Source organism: Rattus norvegicus, chromosome 3 (genome assembly GCF_036323735.1).
Source record: "Rattus norvegicus strain BN/NHsdMcwi chromosome 3, GRCr8, whole genome shotgun sequence".
In the NCBI taxonomy this organism is placed as follows: domain Eukaryota; kingdom Metazoa; phylum Chordata; class Mammalia; order Rodentia; family Muridae; genus Rattus; species Rattus norvegicus.
Window position 1 is genome coordinate 160620396 of NC_086021.1, and position 22321 is coordinate 160642716.

Genomic DNA, 22321 nt, shown 5'->3' on the forward strand with positions numbered 1-22321 from the left:
GGTGATCTCTGTGAGTTCAAGGCCAGCCTGGTCTACAGTAAAGTTCCAGGCTACCCATAGCTACATAGTGAGACCCTGTATCAATAAACAAACAAAATCACAAGTAAATTGAAGCTCTTATATTTTATTAAATGCAAAGTGGTATAACCTCTGGCAAATAATTTGTTATAAAGTTAAATATACATTTATATATGACTCAGAAATGCTATTCTTACAGAAATAAACACTTATATGTATAAAACTACATATGCTTGCATCTCTGTAATAATAAAATTGGAAATATTTAAAGTCTTTTAATGGATAAAATCAGGCAACAGAATACTATCAGCCTTTGATAGGAGCAAAATACCGACATATGAAAGAACTTGGTTGCATATGAAGAAATGCAACTGAGTCAAAGAAACCAGTTTCAGAAGGTTATATGCTATATAATTCCATTTATATAACATTCCCAACTAGACAAAAGTATAGTCATGGAGAATAGAAGCTAGCTATAGAACAGGGGAACTTCCACAAGGTGATAAACCAAAATAATTTCTTAAAAGATGATATGACTATGTATAGATTATGATATGTGTGTTTAATATATATATTAATCTGTATACCAAAAATCAAAAAAACATTTTTATTAATTTAAAAATAAAAATATTTAAAATAATTCTGCTATTTGCATCTTATAGTTAAATATATATGTATATATTCAAAGAGGCTCTTTATAATTGGGTATTAGATTAAAACCCAGGGAATTAGGCACTATCAGTGATACAAAGTAGCTCAAATAAACTAATATCTACAAGTAAGACAATATCAACCATTCATTAGCCCCACAAACTTTAGTAACCCAACGTAAAGCAGTGTTTTAGAAATAGCCTTGAATGTTTCCTGGAGGTATTTTATAATGTATCCTACACACAACCTAAATGCAACATTCAGATCAGGGCAATAATAAATGACAGACATTCAAATCAGCTAGGTTAAAAAAAAATACCTGTCTCCACATAGGCTTCCAACTCTGGCTGTGTTGGTTCTGACCTCCAGATAGAAAAAGGGAGGCCAGCCTGTCTATGAAATGGATGGCCATCAGCTGCTTCCAGATGGCTTCTGCATCAAACTGAAGAGTCTATGCAGAAGTGCGAGCGACGGTGTGAACCTGCGTGCTGTGGACTCTTTCATAGCTTATGGAACATTGGTCCCACTGTAGCTATAACATCTGCATAGGGAGCGCTCTGGCTCAGCTCGATTGCCCGATGCTTCTTCAGGATGAGAAGAGTATAAAATTTGGCAGCTGCCTGTTTCCGGTCACTGTTTCTGCATAGTTTTATCAAACTAAAGAACTGCATTCCCATCTTGTTGAATTCCTGGGAAAATAATTAGAAAAGAGAAAAAAAGAAGAGGAACAAAATCCTTAGAGGCACAGCAGTCTGTGGATGTGTAATGAACAACAAATACTGCAATTTTCTTATAAGTAACTATTATATCCTTAAAAAGGGAAACAGAATGACTCCAATAAGCTTAAATAACAGGTTGCTGAGAGCAAACCCATTTAAATAAGCATTTCTTATGGAAAGTGGAATTAGTTTAGTATTTCAAGCAGGAAAAGACCCACAGGACTTTGTTGAGGACTCAGTTTTAATGACTAATCAGCCCATGCTTGTCTTCTCCTTAAAGCCATCAGAATAACCTTCAAGTCAATGTGGCAGTGCATTTGTAGGCTTCAGTGGCAGGGGTCTGGAGCTCTCTAAACCTCACTGCGTACCTACTGGAAAATAAGCAAGATACAATGTGGTATTGAGTTGTGGAGGAAGATAGTACCTTTAATGAAATTTAGGGTTTGGAATTGCATTCCTACAAATGTATAGTTTTTATTTAGCCAGAAATACTGGACAAAATACTTGCCAGTATCCCTATGCCTATCACCCTCCTTGGGTGATTGGAAGACATGTTTAGGAATGTCAATGCAAGTTTTTGACAGTATAAAGTACTTGCTCATTAATAGGGAAAATAATTCATTGTGCTTTTTCTCAACCACATGCATAGTCTAGCATTATTAACCTTTCAAAAGTGGCACACCCAACCTTCATTTATTTCTTTCCTTGAGAGACAGGTGTGGATTATGTGGCCTTTTCCTCCCATGACAGCCTTTTTGACTTCAAAAATTCTAAAAACATTAACCAAATAAGACAACGAAACAAGAAAGCCCTAAGGTGCCAGATATATAAGACAGAACATGTGTGCGTATTTCTGTTTCCTACAGAAACGTTTTTAAGTGAAGGCAAAGAAACAGATAACGAGAGAGAGAGAGAGAGAGAGAGAGAGAGAGAGAGAGAGAGAGAGAGAGAGATATCAGGAAAGTAGAAAATACAGCTGATCCACAGAATCGAGAAAGGTAAGCGTGGTGGCTTTATAGAAATGGTCCCCATAGACTCACATATTTGAATGCTTGGCCCATAGAGAGTGGCACTATTAGGAGGTGCCATCTTGTTTGGAGTAGCTGTGGCCCTGTTGGAGGAAGCGTGTCACTGTGGGGATGGGCTTTGAGGTTTCTGATATGCTCAGGGTATTCCCGGTGTGACACACAGTCTCCTTTGTTGTCTATAGATCAAGGTGTAGAACTCCCAGCTCCTCCTCTAGTTCCATGTCTGCCTGGACGCTGCCATGCTTCCCACCATGATAATGCATTAAACTTGTAATAAAACTGAAACTGTAAGCCAGCCCTAATTAAATGTTTTCATTTGAAAGGTGCTTGGTGATAATGTCTCTTCACAGCAATAAAAACCCAAACTAAGACAGTAAGTATCTGCGAGAAAGTCAGCAGAGAACAGCCCAATCTGAGGTACAGAACTTGGGAAACTTGGGAACTGGAGTCATTAGAGCTCAATGGTTAGGAATTGGGGTGAGATCAAAAGCACAAATGTAGAAATCAGACCCTCTCTCAATGCAACAGCTCCACAGAGACCAGAGACTACCCACACACTGCAGGAGGCCAGAAGGTTCCATTTTGGCAAGTACCAACTACTGAGGCTTTGGACTTGGGACATGGATACTGAGGAGGGGAAACACATCAAACCGCAAATAGGGACTAAGTGGTGCTCCACGATGTACAGGAAGATGGCCTGACTCTGTCCTGTTTGTCAACATGGGTAGAGGGAACATCTGGGAACTGCTTTCATCAGAGTGACCTGGGGGCAGTCTGTAAGGCATTTTTTTTTGGATTAATGAATGATATGGAAGGGTCCAGTCCACTGTGGGCACAGCCATCATTAAATATTTGAGTAAGAGTTCTAACATTAAAGAGCAAATAATAATAATAATAATAATATGTTATAATACATTATGTAATTAATATTTTATTGAAATAGTAAAATAGTTAATTAATATTTATTTAATTATTATAATAATTATAATATTTAATATTTATATTATAAATATAATTAATGATAATATTATTATTAATATTAATTACAGAAAGAGAATAAAAGGCCAAAGAAAGCAATACAATCTTAAGCTAAAGTTTTTCACTATGAACACAAAGAGTGATCGGGATAACACAAACAAAGCACATTAGCGGTCGCTTGGGGAAGGGAGTGGGTCTCACACCATGGGAAGGAGGAGGTGAGGGAGTTTCAAGTAAGTTCATTATTTTGAGTGTGGAGATAGTTTTCATATGTGAAATAATTGCAAATGCATTTACTAAGTAAACTAGGTAAAGTGAACAACACTTTAATATGTATAGTTTGTTACTTATCAACCATACCTCTGTAAAGACCTTTAAAAATTAAATAAAGATTGGGATTACATGAACCAAAATAGTCAATAATTTTAAAAACTAAACTAAAACAATAGCAAAACTTCAGACAACAAAAAACAAATTTTATCAAAAACTAAGGCACAAAGTTTTTAGACACAAAGTATCTTTAGAGACTATAAAAATACAAAGAAAAACATAGAGATGAAAATGTTTTATACAAAGGAATAAAGAAGGAAGGACCATTATCTGATGTATAAATTCTCCAAGAAGAGAAAAGATAACCAGCAAGAAGGAAGTCTAATTACAAACATTTTGTTTCTGGGTGTTTTGCCTGCATGCATGTTGTGCAGTGTCTGGTGCCTTTGGAGGACAGAAGAGGGCGTTCGACCCCCTGGACCTGGAGCTGCAGATGGCTGTAGGCTACCATGTAGATACTGGGAATCAAATGAGGGTCCTCTGGAGGAGCAAGTGCTCTTAACCACTGAGCTATCTTTCCAGCACCAGAAAGTCCAAAATTTAAAAAGCCCTAGAATATAAAAATACTGATTAAAAATACTCAGTACAAGGCAATACAATAAACTTTAAACAAAACAAAAACCCCTCAGAGTGCCTCATCATGAAATTTCAGAGCATTGGGGGAAAAATGATCTAAGAGCTTCTAGAAAGAAAGTAAAGGTCACCAAGATGACCGTAAAACAGCACTGTTCCTGACTTCAATAACAACACAAGAATCCTGGACATGTCACAGAACTTTATCAGCTAAAGTATTTTATATGTAGACAACCAATCCAGCTCAATTAAAAACAAACAAAATTGCAGGTATTGTTTGCGAAGTCGCTATCTGCTATAGACCACATCGTGAGAAGTCATGAGGACAGTACTACAAGAAAGATTTCAGGTAAGAGGCCAAAGCACAGAAGAGAAACTAAGAAGAGCAGGAGCTTCCCCTGTGTCTGTGGAAACAGAGTCACGAGTATGGATGAGAGCAAGAGGAAGAGATGCAAAAGGACGTTCTGAGGGGAATGGAGAACGACGGGTCGGTGGGTTTTATTACATTGCCAAGAACCTGGAGAAATATTTCTGGATAGTTACACAGACACCGAGGAGATCAAAGGAAGCAGTAAAGGACTGGAGAGCTCAGTGGTTAAAAGAACTGGCTGATCTTGCTGAGGGCCAGGCTCGTTCTCATGGAGGGTCACAACCATCTGGAACTCTCGTTCGTGCGCTCCAAAGTCTTCTGGCCTTTGCAAGCGCTGCATGCAAACTGCCCAGACATACATGCAGGAAAACACCCATGTATGTGTAATGTTTAAAAAAGAGGTAATAAGCCAAATAACACAACTCCAACATTTAGATGAAAATAACTGTAATCACACTATGAAGCTTCAGTGAAAACTGATTTTTTACATAATCTTTGAAACAGAAACTGTTAGCCATCCTTTAATAACCTTATTCTTCTATATTTAACCCCAGGGATATTATTCAAAACCATTTCACGCCAGTGGACTTTTGTTGTCCTCAACAAAAACATAAAAAATGTTTTGTTTCCATAAATATCTAGATGCTTAGATTAATATATTATTTATTTTTATTCTAAAAATAAAGGGCTAGGGAAATGGCTCACTGGATAAAGTGTTTGCTGTGCAAATGTAAGGACGGGAGTTCAGATCCGCTGCAGCACACAGCAATGCTGGCTGGGCCTGGTAACCCCAACACTCAGTAGTCAGAGGTAAGGGATCTCCAGGGCAAGCTCACTAGCTAGACCAGCTAGAATTAGCAAACTGAGTTCAGTGAGAGGCTCTGCCTCAGGAAATGAAGTGGAGAGTGACTGAGGAAGCTACTTCATATCAATTTCTGGCCACCAATACACAAGTACCTGCACATACATGTATCCATCCTAGAATGGGCACATACATGTGTATATACACTACATCTGCATACAGACAGTAAATGAATAAAATAAAATGCCATCTTACCCGTAACTCATTTAATGTTTGAAATAATCTTTGGTTCCATTTTTCTGCCTCAGTATTTTGCTTGCTGCCTGATGACTCCTGTTTGAATGATCAATAAATAGTTCACTTAAACAAGTTTTACTGAGTGTTTACTATTAACCAAGCATTGTATTAGCTATTAGAGAAACAAAACTGTAACACAGTCCTGCCAAAAAATGCATGCGTTGATGAAGAGAACGACAGAAATACAGGACGACTGTTGTTTAACAGTTTACTGGAGAGCAAAGCGTTCCATTCTGCAGGAGAGCTAAGGAACCACACACATGCTCCTGTAAGTGACCCCAGTAAACCCACGGGTTCCCTAAGCTAGACTTTGGTGATATCCATGCTTTGGTCTATTGTGGGTTCCCTGTCTCGAGTGAGTTGGTGTCTCCCCAACAAAAGCTTTGTCACATAACAAAAACCTGTGCAACTCTGTACCTCACCCCCATCACGTCTTCTGATGAGAAGATCAGAGGAGACTGTGCAGTCTCACTGCTGATGCAGCCCAGAGCTGTGCCTTTATGAACGTTGAAAAGTGAAGTTAGCAAAGTTGTAAGGCCCCTATCTGAGCTTAGCTGATGACATAAACACCCTTAAAAATGGCTTGAGATGCCTCAGATTTTGAGGCGCTTTGTCTGTGAATAGAGCTAATTCACTGCCTGTCCTGTCCTGTGACTAGATTACTGCCTGTCCTGTCATGTGACTAGGTTACTGCCTGTCCTGTCCTGTGACTAGGTTACTGCCTGTCCTGTCATGTGACTAGGTTTACTCTTCTGTCTTTAAAGCTGAATCGCTCCAAAAGACAGCTCAGGATTAAAAACTTGAGTAGGAACCCTTTTAAAAGAACTTAGCCTAATTTCTTACAAACTACACCTTCTGAGCTGAGAATGAGATCTTGGCTCGGGGGGGGGGGTTATTGATCTGTGTCATAAAAACAACCATAACACGACAAGTGGAGCAGGCTGTGGATGAGATGCAGTTCTGATGTACTTCATCAGTTTTCCTAGGCCAGGTTGGCCGTAATAAGCAATAGCAAACAAAACAAGGAAACAAATTAAGAATTCTTGCTGCCCTTGAAGAGGATCTGGTTTGGTTTCCCAGCATCGCATCAGGTAACTGACAACTTTCTGTAACCCCAGGCCTCTTCTGACCTCTTTAGTAACCTGTTATGCACAAGGTGCCTGTACATTCACATAGGCATACACTCCTGCACATAAATAAATTTAAAAAAATCTAAAAAGTTAATGCTAGGACTTAATAGGTGATTTAATAGTATTTACTAAACAACTGGGATAAGGTTCAAAGAAGTAACTCAGGCTGGAGAGATGGCACTAGCTGCTCTTGCAGAAAACCTGGGTTCAGCACCCACAGGTGGCTCACAGTTACCGTAACTGGAGTTTTGGGGGACCTAACACTCTCTTCTGGCCCCTTAGAGCATTAGGAATGTATGTGGTATACTTTTATACTGGCAAAACACTCGTGAAAAAAATTTAAATCTTTTTTAAAAATTTCTTTTTATATGTATATATCTTTAAAAAAAAAAACACCAGAAAGAAACCAGGTAGTAATGCATCTGGAGTCAGTGAGTCAAATTTTTGGATTTGCTATCGAAATGTGGCCCTTTGAGCAGACAAATTTTCATTATCTGACTTTATTTTTCATATTTTAATATATAAATATATTTTAAATATTCTTTTATAATTTAACACCAGAGATGAATAACTTATGTAATTTGAACAACTATTAAAAAAGGAAAATGGGGGGGGTTGAGGATTTGGCTCAGTGGTAGAGCGCTTGCCTAGCAAGCGCAAGGCCCTGGGTTCGGTCCCCAGCTCCGAAAAAGAGAAAAGAAAAAAAAAAAAAAAAAGGAAAACGATGCTATAGATGACAGAGCTGACTGTAATAACGACACTCTGACACCATTTGAAAGCAAAGGCGCTAGAGGTCAGATTTCCATGTGTATCAACTGCTGTCACATAGTATTCTCTTTAACACTGCCCTTAATTTTATTGCCTATTCACTTTACATCCTGACCATGGCCACCTCTCCTCTCCTTCCAGTCCCACCCTCACACCCCCATCTCTCTGTTCCTCCTCGCCCTCTGAGAAGGGAAGCTCCCCATCCCCATGGATACCATTCTGCCCTGGAATAAAATTATGTTAAATCTAAAAACAATTAATTAATTAAATATGAAAGTCACCCGAAGACTACAAATATACTTACCAATTCAGCTGGATGATTTTCTTGGGCCGAGGAGGCACTCACCAAAGAAAAGCCTTCAGCAGCTGGAGAAATCATTTCGAGGATGTCCTGCTAAAGATCAGAAATTACAGTAATTTGTTAGTGGTTATAAAATTAACAGCTCGATTCAATTAAATGATTTATTAACAAATGACATTTCTCAAACTGCCTAAACATACTAACTATATTTTCAAATTTACTTTTCTGAGAAGCCCAAGATAATCAGTTTCTAATTTAAATATTCTTTTTCTATATGACCCACACATGAAGAACCCTGCACACTACTTCTGCATTTCTCCTCTCCACTGCGAGCCTCTCCTGATGGGCTCCTGAGACCACTTCCCTCTCAAGCATTTTGTTTAGCGGTTACTGAGGCCAACACCAGGATTCTGTGGCATGAAAGAAACCAGAATGGGCGAGTAGAGGGGGTGAGAGTGAGGGCTGTAATGGGACTCTGCCACTAGAGTGGTCACTGAAGCAAATGCATGCATACATACATACATACATACATACATACATACATACATACATACCTACATACATACATACATACAATCCTCCAGAAGGGGATCCAAAACAAAGGAAGGAGGATAATGTGAGGTCAGAAATGTTGTGCTCTCCATCATCTCCTCCTCAGTCCACTGCTCTAAGGCATTGGCCCCTTTCCCCCTAACCTGTCACTAATCCACTCCCCAGCTGCCGCCTCTGATCTCGAGTAAGTCAGAAACATTTCCTAATATACTTTCCTCACTTTTTTCAGCTTCAAATACTTTAGTAACTAGAAGGCATTGCTCTTTATTCTTTAGCATATACACTTGAGAGCCATATCATGCTCTCTTTTCAATATCTATGAATATTCTATATTTTAAATAATGTCAAATTCATAGTCACTGTACACAAAAATTGTTTTATGAGGTTTTAAAATGATCAATCAGAATCAGCATGTTCTATTCCTCCAACTCACAATGTGCTCCCACGCTTTACTGTATTTCCTATTTCTTCACCATTTTGAAAACAAAGTAAGACTAGAACTGAAAATTAGTGCATAGACTAGGAGTAAAAGTCAAAAGAACTGGTCCAGCACATGGAAAAATATCTATTTTGCTAATAAGTAGTTGAGAAATGCAATGATACTTTCCTTTCCCAAATCATAAATTAAACAAGTGTTCCTAATAAGAATTTCAGTAGCTGCATTCTAGGAAATTCTAGAAAATGCCCAAGCCCCCAAAATACAGCTAGCATGGCAACTCATGGCATCTGTATTCAGTCTATTATCGTCATCTAGCAAAGCCCGTCTTGTTTTCATCTATCCTGGAACTCTTTCCTCCAGGCACCCAGTTTCAATGTGGGAATTCACTGAATTCCCTCAGTGGTTATCAGGATACACTGATGAAGGCTTCTGCCTCCCAAGTTTCTCCCTTCCCTGTTTTTCCGGGAGTCTTTCTAACTGTGCGCCTTCCTGTATGTGTATTTTCTTACCCCAAACAAGAACCCTTCTTTGCTAGAAAAAATTACAATGATGACGGAAAAGCCCTGGAAAGCATTGGTTTACTTTATCAGTAAGGCCATAATACTTAAATGACAGATGAAAAATATTTTATTTTTCTGAAACATGGTTTCTCTGTGTAGTCCTAGCCATTCTGGGACTCTATAGGCCAGGCTGGCTTCAAACTCATTGATCTACCTGACTCTACCCCAAATGCTTGGATTAAAGGCATGAGCCTCCACACCCAGCAGAGAAAAATATTTTAAAGCATAATTTTTCTGTTTGTAAATAATTATGCTTTTCAAATAAAAAAAACTGTCCTCAAAAAAGATTTTAGTTTTCCTGTTTCTTCAGAGTGACAAAGTTATTTTGTTTTGGTCATAGACTTTTAGATAATCTTTCAAATTGAAGGTCAAGATGGTTGGGAATGTTATTCTTAGAAGAAAAAGATGGTAAGAAACAATTTACAAGGATCTGGCTAGAGTTCTAAGGGACCATGAAACTCATGAAATGTAGGGTTCTCTATATAAAGCCAGATTCAAACAAATCATTTATTATGTCACATAAAACATTTCAGTATGAAATTATGAACAATCACAAACATGATTCTGTCTGGTTAACTCACCTTAGAGTTAATATTCCTGTTGATGTTCTCCTGAAAGCTACCCATAGATTCGTCAGTCACATCCTTCCCATCTTGGGGTTGACCTAACTCACTGTGGGAGTTTGGCTCTTCGACCACTGAGGGATCTTCATCATAAAGAAGGAAAGAAAATGTTACCAAAGTGCATTTCAAACCTGATCTGGGATATGGCTATGCAAAAAAGAAAACTTCCGACCAGTCACTTGGAATCCAAGAATCTCAGTAAGGAGTGCATGACTTTCTTACACTCCCCCAAGTCTCACACAATTTCTATCTTCCCTTCCCCTTCTCAGCTTCTTCATCATTCCCGCTCCCCGTCATCTTCCGGCCATCCGTCCTCGTGCACTCTCACATATCCACTCAAAGACAGCAGGGTAGTGTAAGCTCATCATGGCGTACTTACTCTGTAAATCCTAATGTCTTCAGAAATGGTCACTGGGAAGAGGAAGCTTATTCATCACACAGGTTTTATTACTTTATAACTGTCACAACAACGAGTGATTATTAACAATCTGCCAACTTTATTTTAGGTGGGCAGACAGTGATCTCTGTCTCAGAGTAGTCATGTTATTTAAGCACTAGCCTTATCACTATATATTTCAGGTTATTTTAAAATGACATTCTGCTAGACACAAAGACTTTCTTTTAAAAGAATTTACAAATACTGCCTTTGGAGTGGAGGAGCTAAGAAAGAGAAAAGATGTATTTCATTTTTCTGTACACGTGTGGAGAGGATACTGGGGATTAAACCTAGGGTCTCACATATTATAAGCACATATTATAGTTGGGTGTGACATCAGGCTTGGCCTATATTTCTTCATTTCAGTAGTGCGGAGGCAGAAATGAATGTGAAAAGCAGAAAACTGCTCTACTAAGGTAATATTTTAACTTAAGATATTCTTCTATAGAGATATCGGAAAATATAGATTTGAACCCAGTTTTCTTTCTGGAACATAAAATTCAATTTTTTGTTTATGCAACCTTCCCCTTGACATTAAGAGAACTACGAAGTCTCACCTAGAATGTGCTGGTTTCCCACTTCTTTCCTTAATGACTCCTTCAGTGTCAACTTTGCAAGTTTATAGTCCGAGGACAGGAAGCAATTTGCGAACAACTGTAACAACACGTTATATTCTCAATTTTATACTAAAGCAACTCAGTAAAGCACAAGCCCATACGCTAGAAAAGTAAAAGCTGCTCATAGACTCTTTTTTTTTTTCAAGCTGGACATGGTGGCACACACCTTTACTTTCAGCACTCAGGAAGCAGAGGCAGGCGCATCTCTGTATATTTGAGGCCAGCCTGGTCTACATGGTAAGTTCCAGGACAGCCAGGGCTACTTAGTGAGACTCTGTCTCTGGAAAAAGAAAAGAAAAATAAAAGTAAAAGCCATTCGTATATATTTTTTAAACAAATTAAGTTTGAAAGCAAAGGTTTCTTTTTCCCACGTGTCCAATTATGTTGTGAATGAGGAAATATTTATTTATAAACAAACAAATATCATATTCATGCAAAAGATGGAAACAATCACCATTTTCAAGTCTTCATTGATTAAATCCTGGGTAGCAGTTGACAGAAGCGTCTCCACTCCTCCCCTCTTCTTCCACATCATGAGTCTCTGCGTGGGGGGCGCGAGGTCCAGAACCATGAGAGTGTCCATGAAGGAAGTAAGCTGCTTATGCATAGTCTTGCTGCTTATCTCCTTGACGGGATCGATGAGCAACCTTCTCTTCTTCCTTTTCCTTCTATCAGCAATATCTAGAGAGAAGCAGGTGTACATGGACTTAGAAAGTTTTGTAAAATGATATTCTTGTCTAATAAATAATTTAAAAGTCACAGATAATCTTCAGGGCTGCAGTGGGAAGAAAATGAATATTTCTGTTCTCTGAAAACATGCTCCGTAAAGGTTTTGCCAAGCTGGAGCATCTGAGCAGTCAAGAGCTGATCCATTTTCAAGGCATTGCTAGAGGATGCTCAGCAGGGACTCTGTTCACTTGTAGGGGGCAACTAAAGAAGCTCAGCAAAGGGGGAAGGGTCAAGAATCTGGAGCCTTTCTATTCGCTTTTAAATGTGTAAAAGGATGTTTCAAGATATTAGTGTGTATCTCTCTAGTGTACTTCACCTCCACACTGAACTTCATATATGAATTCAAAGTAGCCAGCTAATTCCATACCAGAGGTCAAGCTTTTATTTAGTAAAGCTGAAAATACTATGAATTGAACTTGTTTTTAAGTTTCCACTCTCCCAAACTGGCCCTATGATTTGAATAGGACTAAATGTGATAGAGAATTCTCTAAGATTTCTTTCATGTTCTTCTTCTGTTTAATGCCCAATGCTATTACCTCGCTGGCAGCCCTCTATAGTGTTGTATGGATTGTTTACATATTGACAGAAGCCATCTAGAAAAGGCTATGGCAAGCAAGTGAGTTTCCTGGAGATGGCCACCATTTTGCATGGCTGCAATGGGTGCAATATGGAGAGGCACAGCCTCAGAGACTTTGTCCCAGGGATGCTTCTCGCTGCTGATGTGCCTTTCCCGCTACTATTACATAGCTTAGTGATTCCTAGGCATCAGCCCACTCTGTTGGGCAAATTTCTTGCAGGTCAACATGAAGATGAACTTTCATGAATTAATGCTTAGATGAATTAATTACTTTATAGAATTCCTAATTTGATTCAAATAGTTTTAGAAAGAAAATGTGAGGAGATGGTTTTAGTTGTTTTGTCAGAAAAGCGTAATGAAGTTAGGATCAAGAATAGGGGGGTTGGGGATTTAGCTCAGTGGTAGAGCGCTTGCCTAGGAAGCGCAAGGCCCTGGGTTCGGTCCCCAGCTCCGAAAAAAAGAACCAAAAAAAAAAAAAAAAGAATAGGATGCGCCCATCATAGAATAGTAAGTAAAGGCTACATGATAAGGACTACAATGAGCTTTTGTAAATTACACTAGGAAGAGAAATGGGTCTGGGACAGATTTGTGATCAAGGAAAGACACTCACTCTAGGTCAGATCCAAGGATGAAGCCACAGTGTGCACTATGAAAAAGCAAGGCCATGTGGAACTGTTGCTTTGAACTTATAATGAGCTTACGGAAGGAAACACTGCTCTGAACTTACTATAGATATCCTTCTATAATTCCCATTTGTGAAACATTTTATCTATGAGGTAATTTTACAAAGAACTTTTGTCTAAGAAAGGCTGAGAAAATAAACATAGTGTGGCTGTTGGGGCTCTGCTCCATCCACCAAATGCATATATGTATGTCTGTATGTATGTATAGACATATATATGTAGGTATATGTGTATGCACATAAGTATGCATGTGCACTTGTAAAACTGATGAAGCAGGGAGTCAGGCCTGAACAGAGAGAGAGAGAGTGAGAGAGTGAGAGAGAGAGAGAGAGAGAGAACACACATACTCAAGTGTATACCTGAGCCTTTTGTCTGGAGAAGTGTGTGTGTATGTATGTGGGGGGCTTCAGCCAAAGAGAAAAGAGCCCAAGAAACTACACTTTTTTCTTAATCCTTTGATGATATTTAAGAAGGGGTTAAACTGCCAGAAGCCAGTAGCTTTTTGGCTCTGGATTAGCAAGAAAGAGTTAGATTGCCAGACGTAAGTAGCTTTAGGTCCCTATTGCTGACTCCATATCCCCTTTGCTGTCTTCCTTGGGAAATGGGATGCTGGGTCAGCCCCCACCAGCATATCTCAAAACAATTAAGATATCAGGGCACCAAACATAAAAATAAAAACATGAAATCTCTTACCTAAACCATCAATTGGGTCAAGAGTAAATCCTTCTTCTTCATTTGATATTAATGTTATTTCATTTATTTTTTCATCTTCAGGTATATAGTGGTCATCTGAATTACCTGGTTCTACTAATAAAGGCACCATAAAAGAAAAAACAAAAACATAGGACTATGCTACACATTAGAAGAGAATATGAGAAATAAAGAATTGTTGAGGACACATTGCTAGCTGGGATGATACATTAAATTCTTAGAATCATGAATGTTAACATAGGCAAAGAGGTTCAGTAACAATGATCTGGGTCCTACAACATTAGAATGTCAAGTAATATCATCCTGTTTTTCATATGAAATATCTCAGGCTGGGCTACATCACAGCAGAAATGAAAACAAAAATATTTTCCAATATAAATGTCTACAACAACCAAAACATTTATGCTCGCTTGAACCATCAACGGATTTACAAAGAACCATAGCTAAGTCTTGATTGCCATAATTTTTATATTTCTAATTTTGATTACTGTTCTAGAAAGCAAATATAATATCAAACACTGAGGAAAAACAAAAATGTGGTTAAGTAGGCTTTAAATACTTAAGGAAAATTTTCTATCTTAAAGGCCTTAACTTATCTGAGATACTCTGATAAGGATTTCAAGTATTTGATATTAATGTTATTTCATTTATTTTTTCATCTTCAGGTATATAGTGGTCATCTGAATTACCTGGTTCTACTAATAAAGGCACCATAAAAGAAAAAACTTTTTCAATTGAAAAATTTATAATTTCTCTCTAATTATTTATTAATGGTGATAATTTCTCTTTCCATATAGCATATATTACTTTTTGTGATTTGAAAGCATACTACTTGGGAGGAATATATGTGATCTATGAAAGCCAGCCCTGGTTAACGACCTTTTCAGAATCTAACTTCCTGGGCTATAACTGAATTTGAAGGACAGTGTTCTCCATTGCAGTCCTGCTGAAACTAACAAGTTCCGAAACTTGATTTGAACATCAGCATCTGTACATTTTATATGCAGAAGACTCCAACATACCCATCACACTACTGGGAACCTCAGGAGGCAGAAAAACTTCTTTGTTCAAGTATGTGTCTTCGAAAAAGGTATTCTCATCTTGCAATAGATGGTCTTTAAAAGCGTAAACAAATATTTTTATTCATTAAACATTTACTAGCATTATTTCACATAAGACACTTTACTCCAGCTTCTTAAACTATTTGTTTTTACTCCATACGGGGTCACATAACTGAATTAGGAAGGGTAGCGTGATGTGAAGGTTATGGCCACAAGGAGAACCAATCAACCATCAAGTGTATTCTGGCAGTGCTCACCCATGCTTCACTGCACCACTTTACAGTGGCCTTGGGTCTGGACACACAATGTGCACTTTGCACTATGTGTGCTAACATGTGTCATACAATGTCATGAACACGGTCTGAAATATCTTGGTACAGATTCAAAGTTACTGTATGTTATGAATTTCACTGTTTTTACTATGTGTACAACATTTTCTGTTCCAACAGAAGCATAATGACTTAATTACAGTAAATACATTTAATACTTCCCTATCATATCTCCTCGTAAATAGCACATTCTTAGATTATAACTAAACATACTTATATCATCTTGTATGACTACTTATGCAAAGAAGTGTTACAAACTCAGCATTACAAATTCTAAAATTGAAATATTGGTAAACTTTGAAAACACTGAAAAGGCTCTACATCCTGCAGCATCAATCGTTTAGCCGAGACTTAGTTTGGCTTAATGTAAGAAAACAAGCATCGGGGTTGGGGATTTAGCTCAGTGGTAGAGCGCTTGCCTAGCAAACGCAAGGCCCTGGGTTCGGTTCCCAGCTCCGAAAAAAAGAAAAAGAAAAAAAAAAAAAGAAAACAAGCATCACCTCCATTTCATGTGTATTTATTTTAACAAGGGGTAAAATGATATAGTATACTAAGTAATTGTTTCAGAATACATCTCTTTAATTTATTTTTCAGTTAATACTTGGTTTGTATAGAAATTTTAAAACATTTTAAATATATTTTTAAATTTCATGTGTCTGGGTGTTTGCTTGTATATATGTCTGCACCACATGCACGCAGTGCCCATAGAAGACAGAAGGCGACTTTGGATTTCCTCGATCTGGAGTTACAGATGGTTGCAAGCCTTAATGTGGGTGCTGGGAACTGAACCAGTGCTTTTAACCACTGATCTCTCTCTCTCTCTCCAACCCTTTGTATACATGTTTTATAAACCTATATACCCAGGACCATGTAGGAATTTCTTGGGCAAAGGATGTTGTGGATGGAAAAAGTTTAGGAAGCCCTGGGTTTACAGGAGGGATAACCACACTTCTATCTCTGACCCCTCTTCTCTTCTTTCCCTACTCCTCTCTCTCTCTCTCTCTCTCTCTCTCTCTCTCTCTGAGACAAGTTTCATTATGTAGGATACTGACCTAGAACTCCTTACATAGTCTAGGCTGGCCTTAAACTCATGATTCTTCTGCCTTAGCTTCCCAAATGCTAAGATTACAGGAATGAGCTGCTCTGCCTGACTGTTAACTAGACTTTTAATGCAAAATGGAAAAAATCTGTAAATGTACTTCAGATTAATTAATAACCTTTAAAATATATACTTTTATTTTCTCAGTGTCTCTCCAAATTATGTATTTATACAAATATTGTAATTTAAATATAAAATGCTACAATAAGAATACAAGAATATCTATTTCAGAATTTGTATTAAAGAAGACATTACCAGTACATAATATAGTATACTTTGTATACTAATCTCACTTCTCCTTTCAAAAAATCAAGAATACAAATAAAAATAGGCAGGAATTAATAGCTTCCATAGAAATGTGTTTAAACAGATGACTATTAATTTAGGCCTAGTCTAAAAATACTTAGACTTTGAAAACATAATGTGAAAAATAAGTTGGCTTACAAGCACTAAAAATTCAATTTGATGTAATAAAACAGATGCTTTACAGTGATTTGATTAAAATAAATATTTAATTTTTATGGACAGAAAGCGTACCAATCATTTCTCCTGCAGCCCCTTCGTCTCCAAATCCATCTCCATTGTCAAAGAACAAAGATTTTTCCTCAGTGAGGCTTCCAGAACTATGCTCAACTACAAGACCACTGGAGTTCATCAATATGTTGTCATCAAAGAAGCTATGTCTTCTGAGGAGTTCAGGTTCATCCCCTATATAAATGCACATCATTAGTGTCAAGCTAATCATACAAACATATACTTTCAGAGTTAGAGGAAACAGATACTATCTAGTATAGCTCATCCTATTCTATAAGGAAAATAAAAGCTTTAAAATTATTGAAATATCTGATAGAAGACACATAGACTAGATTTCAAGTTTAATATTCTCCTAATACAATAGGAAAAATGCCAGAGCATTTAGTAATTATAGTTATGACATAGTTTAACTATATCCTGGAAGGTCAAAATGCTGTGGGACTAAATTTATTCCCCGTACACTGTGTTGGTCACATTCTGTTTAACCACGTATTATTTCATATCATTTCATATAGACAACTGCTTCAACAGTTTATGCCTAACAAGAATTTGGGACCTAGGGCTACAAAGAGAAATTCTACCTCAAAAAGAAAGATATGTTAAAATATTAAGGAATTGGGTTCTAATATCCATTCAGTAAATATTTATAGAATATACTAGAAGTTGGAGATGGAATACTAAAAAGAACACAGGCAGCCAGCCAACACTAGCCCAGCACTTAGTTAATTATATTATGTAGCAGAAGACATGATTCTCATTGCACAAATAAGAAAACATCATGAAAGGCTTGAAGCCAGATAGTTTGTCATTAGGTTATACTGATAGCTACAGAGGACCTAGAGTTGGCTCTGGCATGTTCTTTCTACTCTTTGGATTTTAAAATCATTATGTCCATGATTTCGAACCCTTGAGATTAGATGTTGGTCTTCTCTCCCTTCCAGTAACCCATGTTAGTTGTTATACAGCAAAAATCATGAAGCACCACCCATATTGAATATCCGTATAGACATACATCACACTGGATTAAGGATTTGCTAAATGGACTAAATGACAGTTTAGGAAAGAATTAAGAACATGTTTGAATCATTCAGGTGCAGCTCTCTCCTAAAATGAAAACCAGGCTTAGTCAATATGAGAACAACACTTAGAAACAAGACACTAAGTTCTGAGTGTTCAACGTTTCAAGAGTCAGACTCTTGAAACTGATTATTCGCTGCACAGTTAATTCCAGTACTCGAAAAGTGCAGCAAGCCAATCTGAGTAACAGGTAAGACTGGGTTAAGCAGTGAGACAGACTGTCTGTCTGTCTGTCTGTCTGTCTGTCTGTCTATCCATCCACCCAGAGATTACAGAGAAGAAATAATAAGAACCTCCAATTTTATATTGTAATCTAGGACAGAAAATATTAATATGAAATATTTCTTAAGGTTCAAAGAGAAAAATCACATACTGTTGGAGGGAACAAAAAAAAGAATAAAAAATCAAAGCTGTGATATTGCTATCAGGATCACAACTTTACAGACAGGGCCATGAGGCTCAGCTAGGTCATCTGCTGAGTATACACAAACTGATCGACAAAGTCCAGATTCAAACCTAGGCCTACTGATAGACTAACATGTTTGTCCATTGATTTGAGTGATGGAAGGTAGAAAATGTGAACAACTGTGTTGTACTGGGTAGATGGTAAAATGTATGCTTCAGTAGAGGAAAATGCCTATAAGGCTAAAACAAAACAAACAGAGAAGCAGTGAATTGGTAGAGGGCAATGAGGAGAGGCAAAGGAATTTCAGGGGTTTGATATGGTCACAGGTGCTTAGGCAGAGGACTGATAGGTGAACAACCAAAGAGCTTGAAGACAAGTACTCTTCCAGGGAAGAAAATAGAGGGTGATTTTTCAGGAGGGTAATATAACGCTGCAGTTAAGAAGTAGAAAGAAGGGGGTTGGGGATTTAGCTCAGTGGTAGAGCGCTTGCCTAGGAAGCGCAAGGCCCTGGGTTCAATCCCCAGCTCTGAAAAAAGGAACCAAAAAAAAAAAAAAAAGAAGTAGAAAGAAGATATAAGAGACAGTTCAAAAGTTTTTTTTAAATTAATCAGTGGCTCATGCCTTTAATTCCAGCACTCAGGAGGCAGAGACAGGAGGATCTCTGTGAGTTCAAGACCAGCCTTGTCTATTAAAGGAGTCCCAGGACAGCCAGTGCTGTTACACAGAGAAACCCTGCCTCAGAAAAACCCAACCCAACCCAACCCAACCCAACCAAACAACGACAACAGCGCAGCAGCAACAACAACGACGTATCAATCAGCACTACTCTGAAGCTGACAGAAAATGTAGTTTCATATCTAACAAAAAATAATAATATTTAACCCCCAGGTATGGTGATGCATACCTGTAATCTCAATACTTGGAGGCTGAGAAAGGAGTGTTGTTGCAAACTGTAGGCTAGCCTGGAATACACAGCCAAATACCAGGCTTGCCAAGAACTTAAAAAAGTTTTATAATAATTCAGCAGAATAATTATGTATATATATATTTTTAACTATAGACTTGAATTTTTATTTCTGATTTTTTAAACTTCTAACGATTCACTTTCAAATCTAATAATTGACTCAGTTTATACAAATACAGCACAAATTGGAAATTGACAACAGGTGTCCTTCACCACAGATTAAGACACATGACAGATAGCAAGCGCTATAGAGGGGATAGGACAGGAAATGGAGGTCAGCGATGTAGCTCAGGCATTACTTGCATGACTCCACATCCCTGTCCCAAAACAAGTTTAGGCCATCTTCCTATGGCCAATGCTTTGAACACTGAACGAATATCAAGATAAACACAGCATTCTCATGAACCTTGTAGAGCAATACAAAAATTATGTAACTATGACATGAGACAAAAGCTAGAAGTAATAGTTGGGTTACACTGTATAACTTCATTTTAAAATACCTATGCCTAGTCAGGCATCCCAGCACTCAGGAGGCAGAGGCAGGCAGATCTCTGTGAGTTTAAGGCCAGCCTGACCTACTAAGTGAGTTCCAGGACAGCCAGGATTGTTACACAGAGAAATCCTGTCCTGAAAACAACAAACAAAAACCCCACGAATTAAAAAACTCAATCAAAACAAACCAAAAACCATATGCCTTACCCAAACATAGTTTAACATTTCAAAAAAAAAGCATTTCATGTTTCATAATCAAACTGTATGTTATTACTGTGGTAGCATTTCTCCTTCCTCACTCTCAAGCGGACTTAAATCTGTTATAACCATCAAACGTTGAAGAAAATATATTTGAAGAAATTTTATGCAGCATACACACACTTGCACACACACACACGTGCGCGCGTGCGCGCGCGCACACACACACACACACACACACACACACACACACACACACACACAAACTATACCAACTGTTAATTTGGATGTCTCCTTTGAGAGCAGAAACTGCTTTTCTTTTTTTTTTTTTTTTTTTCTTTTTTTCGGAGCTGGGGACCGAACCCAGGGCCTTGCGCTTGCTAGGCAAGCGCTCTACCACTGAGCTAAATCCCCAACCCCGTGCTTTTCTTTTTTAAGGGAGACAGGCTCTTACTATAAAGAACTAGCTGGGAGTATAGGCATTTGTCATCACCCAGAACTTATATCTTTAAATTTAGTACTGTTCTTGTCTATTAGAGCACCTGACATATAAGAAATTTAAGAAGTAGAATTCATAAAAAATGTTTGCACAATGATAAAATAATTTCACCAGAAGACAGAGTATTAGCATTTAGAACAGGCAAAAGAAAAGAAAACCATTTGCAGACTATTTTTATGCACGAGAACATCCATTCTATAGACACCTCTACTAACACTGTTTTCAGACAACAATGCAAATAAAACTGATGACATTTTACAATTTTAGTTTCTCAAGTAGTCTCACCAAAGCTCCCCGTTTGGAAAAGTAGATCAGTGCTATATTCTTCTCTAAGTGTGATTTCCTCTGGTCTACTTTGGTTCTGAGCAAGGGGCTCTGAAATATCAATATCACTATAGAGAAACATATTTAGGAAATACGTGAGAAGAACAATGTGGTTTTATAAGCTATTGAAAAAAAACTTACAAGCAGATTACAATAAAAGTTTTTTTTTTTAAATTTTTTCAGTAGTATTTTCCTGAGCATGAGCTGTCAGATACACATAGACACAAGTAATGTTTGGGTTAATAAATCCAGTGGCGGTTTCCAGGCACTATCTTTCTTGTACATTTGAATAGATAGTCACCCTTGCTATGGCTTGAATGTTTGAGTTCCCTCCAGGTCCAGATATTGAAAGCTGCTTCTGAGAGTGACGTTATTAAGAGATGAGCCTTTAAGAAGCAACCATGTCATGAAGGCTCTGTTTTCATGAACAGAATTCGTGTGTGGCCTTGCACTGTCATCTTGATCTTATACCAGGTAAGGATGTAGAAAGACGGCCTTCTATGAACCAGGAAGCAAAGACTGAATTTGTGGCATCTTAACTTTGGCTTTTCTTTGTCAGTGCTCTGACAAGAACTGGGTAATTTATAAACAGAAATTTATTGCACATGGGTCTGGAGTTTGGGAAGGCCAAGATCAAGGCATCACAGATGTAGTATCTAGTACGTGCCTATTCCCATAGCCAACGCTTTTCTACTATCTGTATCCTCAGACAGTAGAACTGTACGAGCGCTTCCTTGGCCGCTTTTATGATGTCACTGACCCCATTAAGGAGGGCTCTCAGCTTTCAAAACCTTATCATGTTCAAAGGTTCCCATCATTTGTACCAACACCATGGGGATTAGGTTTCAACATGTGAAATCAGAGAAACATACACATGAACTCAGACCCAAATTATGTTGTCCAAAAACCTCACTTCCTTCTCTCTCCTTCCTCAACCTTCATCCTTAGTTATCCTGGTTTCAGTAAGGGGTTAGCTCCATTTTATGCCCCAAGTTAGTCATTATTTCTTTAGGGGTACATTTAATTAATGAACATCATATTTACTCTGCTTTCCATACATATCCATTAATTTGACTGCTACTGTTTAATTATGTGTATTAATAAAGTGAAGTTTGAAAATTGGTCCAATACTACTTCATTCAGATTACTATAATAATCTCGTGGTTTTCTTTTCTTTTCTTTTCCCTTTATAGTGAAACAGCCAGAGGGAGCCTGCTGAGACCAAGTGAGATCTGGTCACTCCTCTGTTCTCTATTGAAAACCTTGTGCATACTCCTCCGGCAAGATAGAAACCCTATTGTAGCCTCCAAACCCTATGTCACCTGCACCTCTTGCTCCTTCTCTGACCTCATTCCTTTACTCCTCAGTCTTTCTTTCATTCCACTCCATCTCACTTCCATTCCTGCTGCGCCTGAACATGTCCAGTGGACTCTGTGCCTTTCCACT

At 37.9% G+C, this 22321-nt stretch overlaps 1 protein-coding gene across 1 annotated transcript in view; it reads right to left on the reverse strand.

The window, feature by feature from the left end:
- Positions 1-104: 104 nt before the first annotated feature.
- Rad21l1 (RAD21 cohesin complex component like 1) overlaps positions 105-22321 on the reverse strand; it is a 28217-nt gene continuing 6000 nt past the window's right edge. Inside the window, exons 5-14 of the mRNA XM_001072159.6 lie at positions 20837-20943; positions 16919-17089; positions 14915-15007; positions 13875-13988; positions 11647-11873; positions 11133-11229; positions 10098-10222; positions 7969-8058; positions 5725-5802; positions 105-1358 (exon numbers count right to left, since the gene is read on the reverse strand). Coding sequence (XP_001072159.4) covers positions 1170-1358; positions 5725-5802; positions 7969-8058; positions 10098-10222; positions 11133-11229; positions 11647-11873; positions 13875-13988; positions 14915-15007; positions 16919-17089; positions 20837-20943 — 1291 coding nt within the window. The 3' untranslated portion in view covers positions 105-1169. The remainder of the gene's footprint in view (positions 1359-5724; positions 5803-7968; positions 8059-10097; positions 10223-11132; positions 11230-11646; positions 11874-13874; positions 13989-14914; positions 15008-16918; positions 17090-20836; positions 20944-22321) is intronic.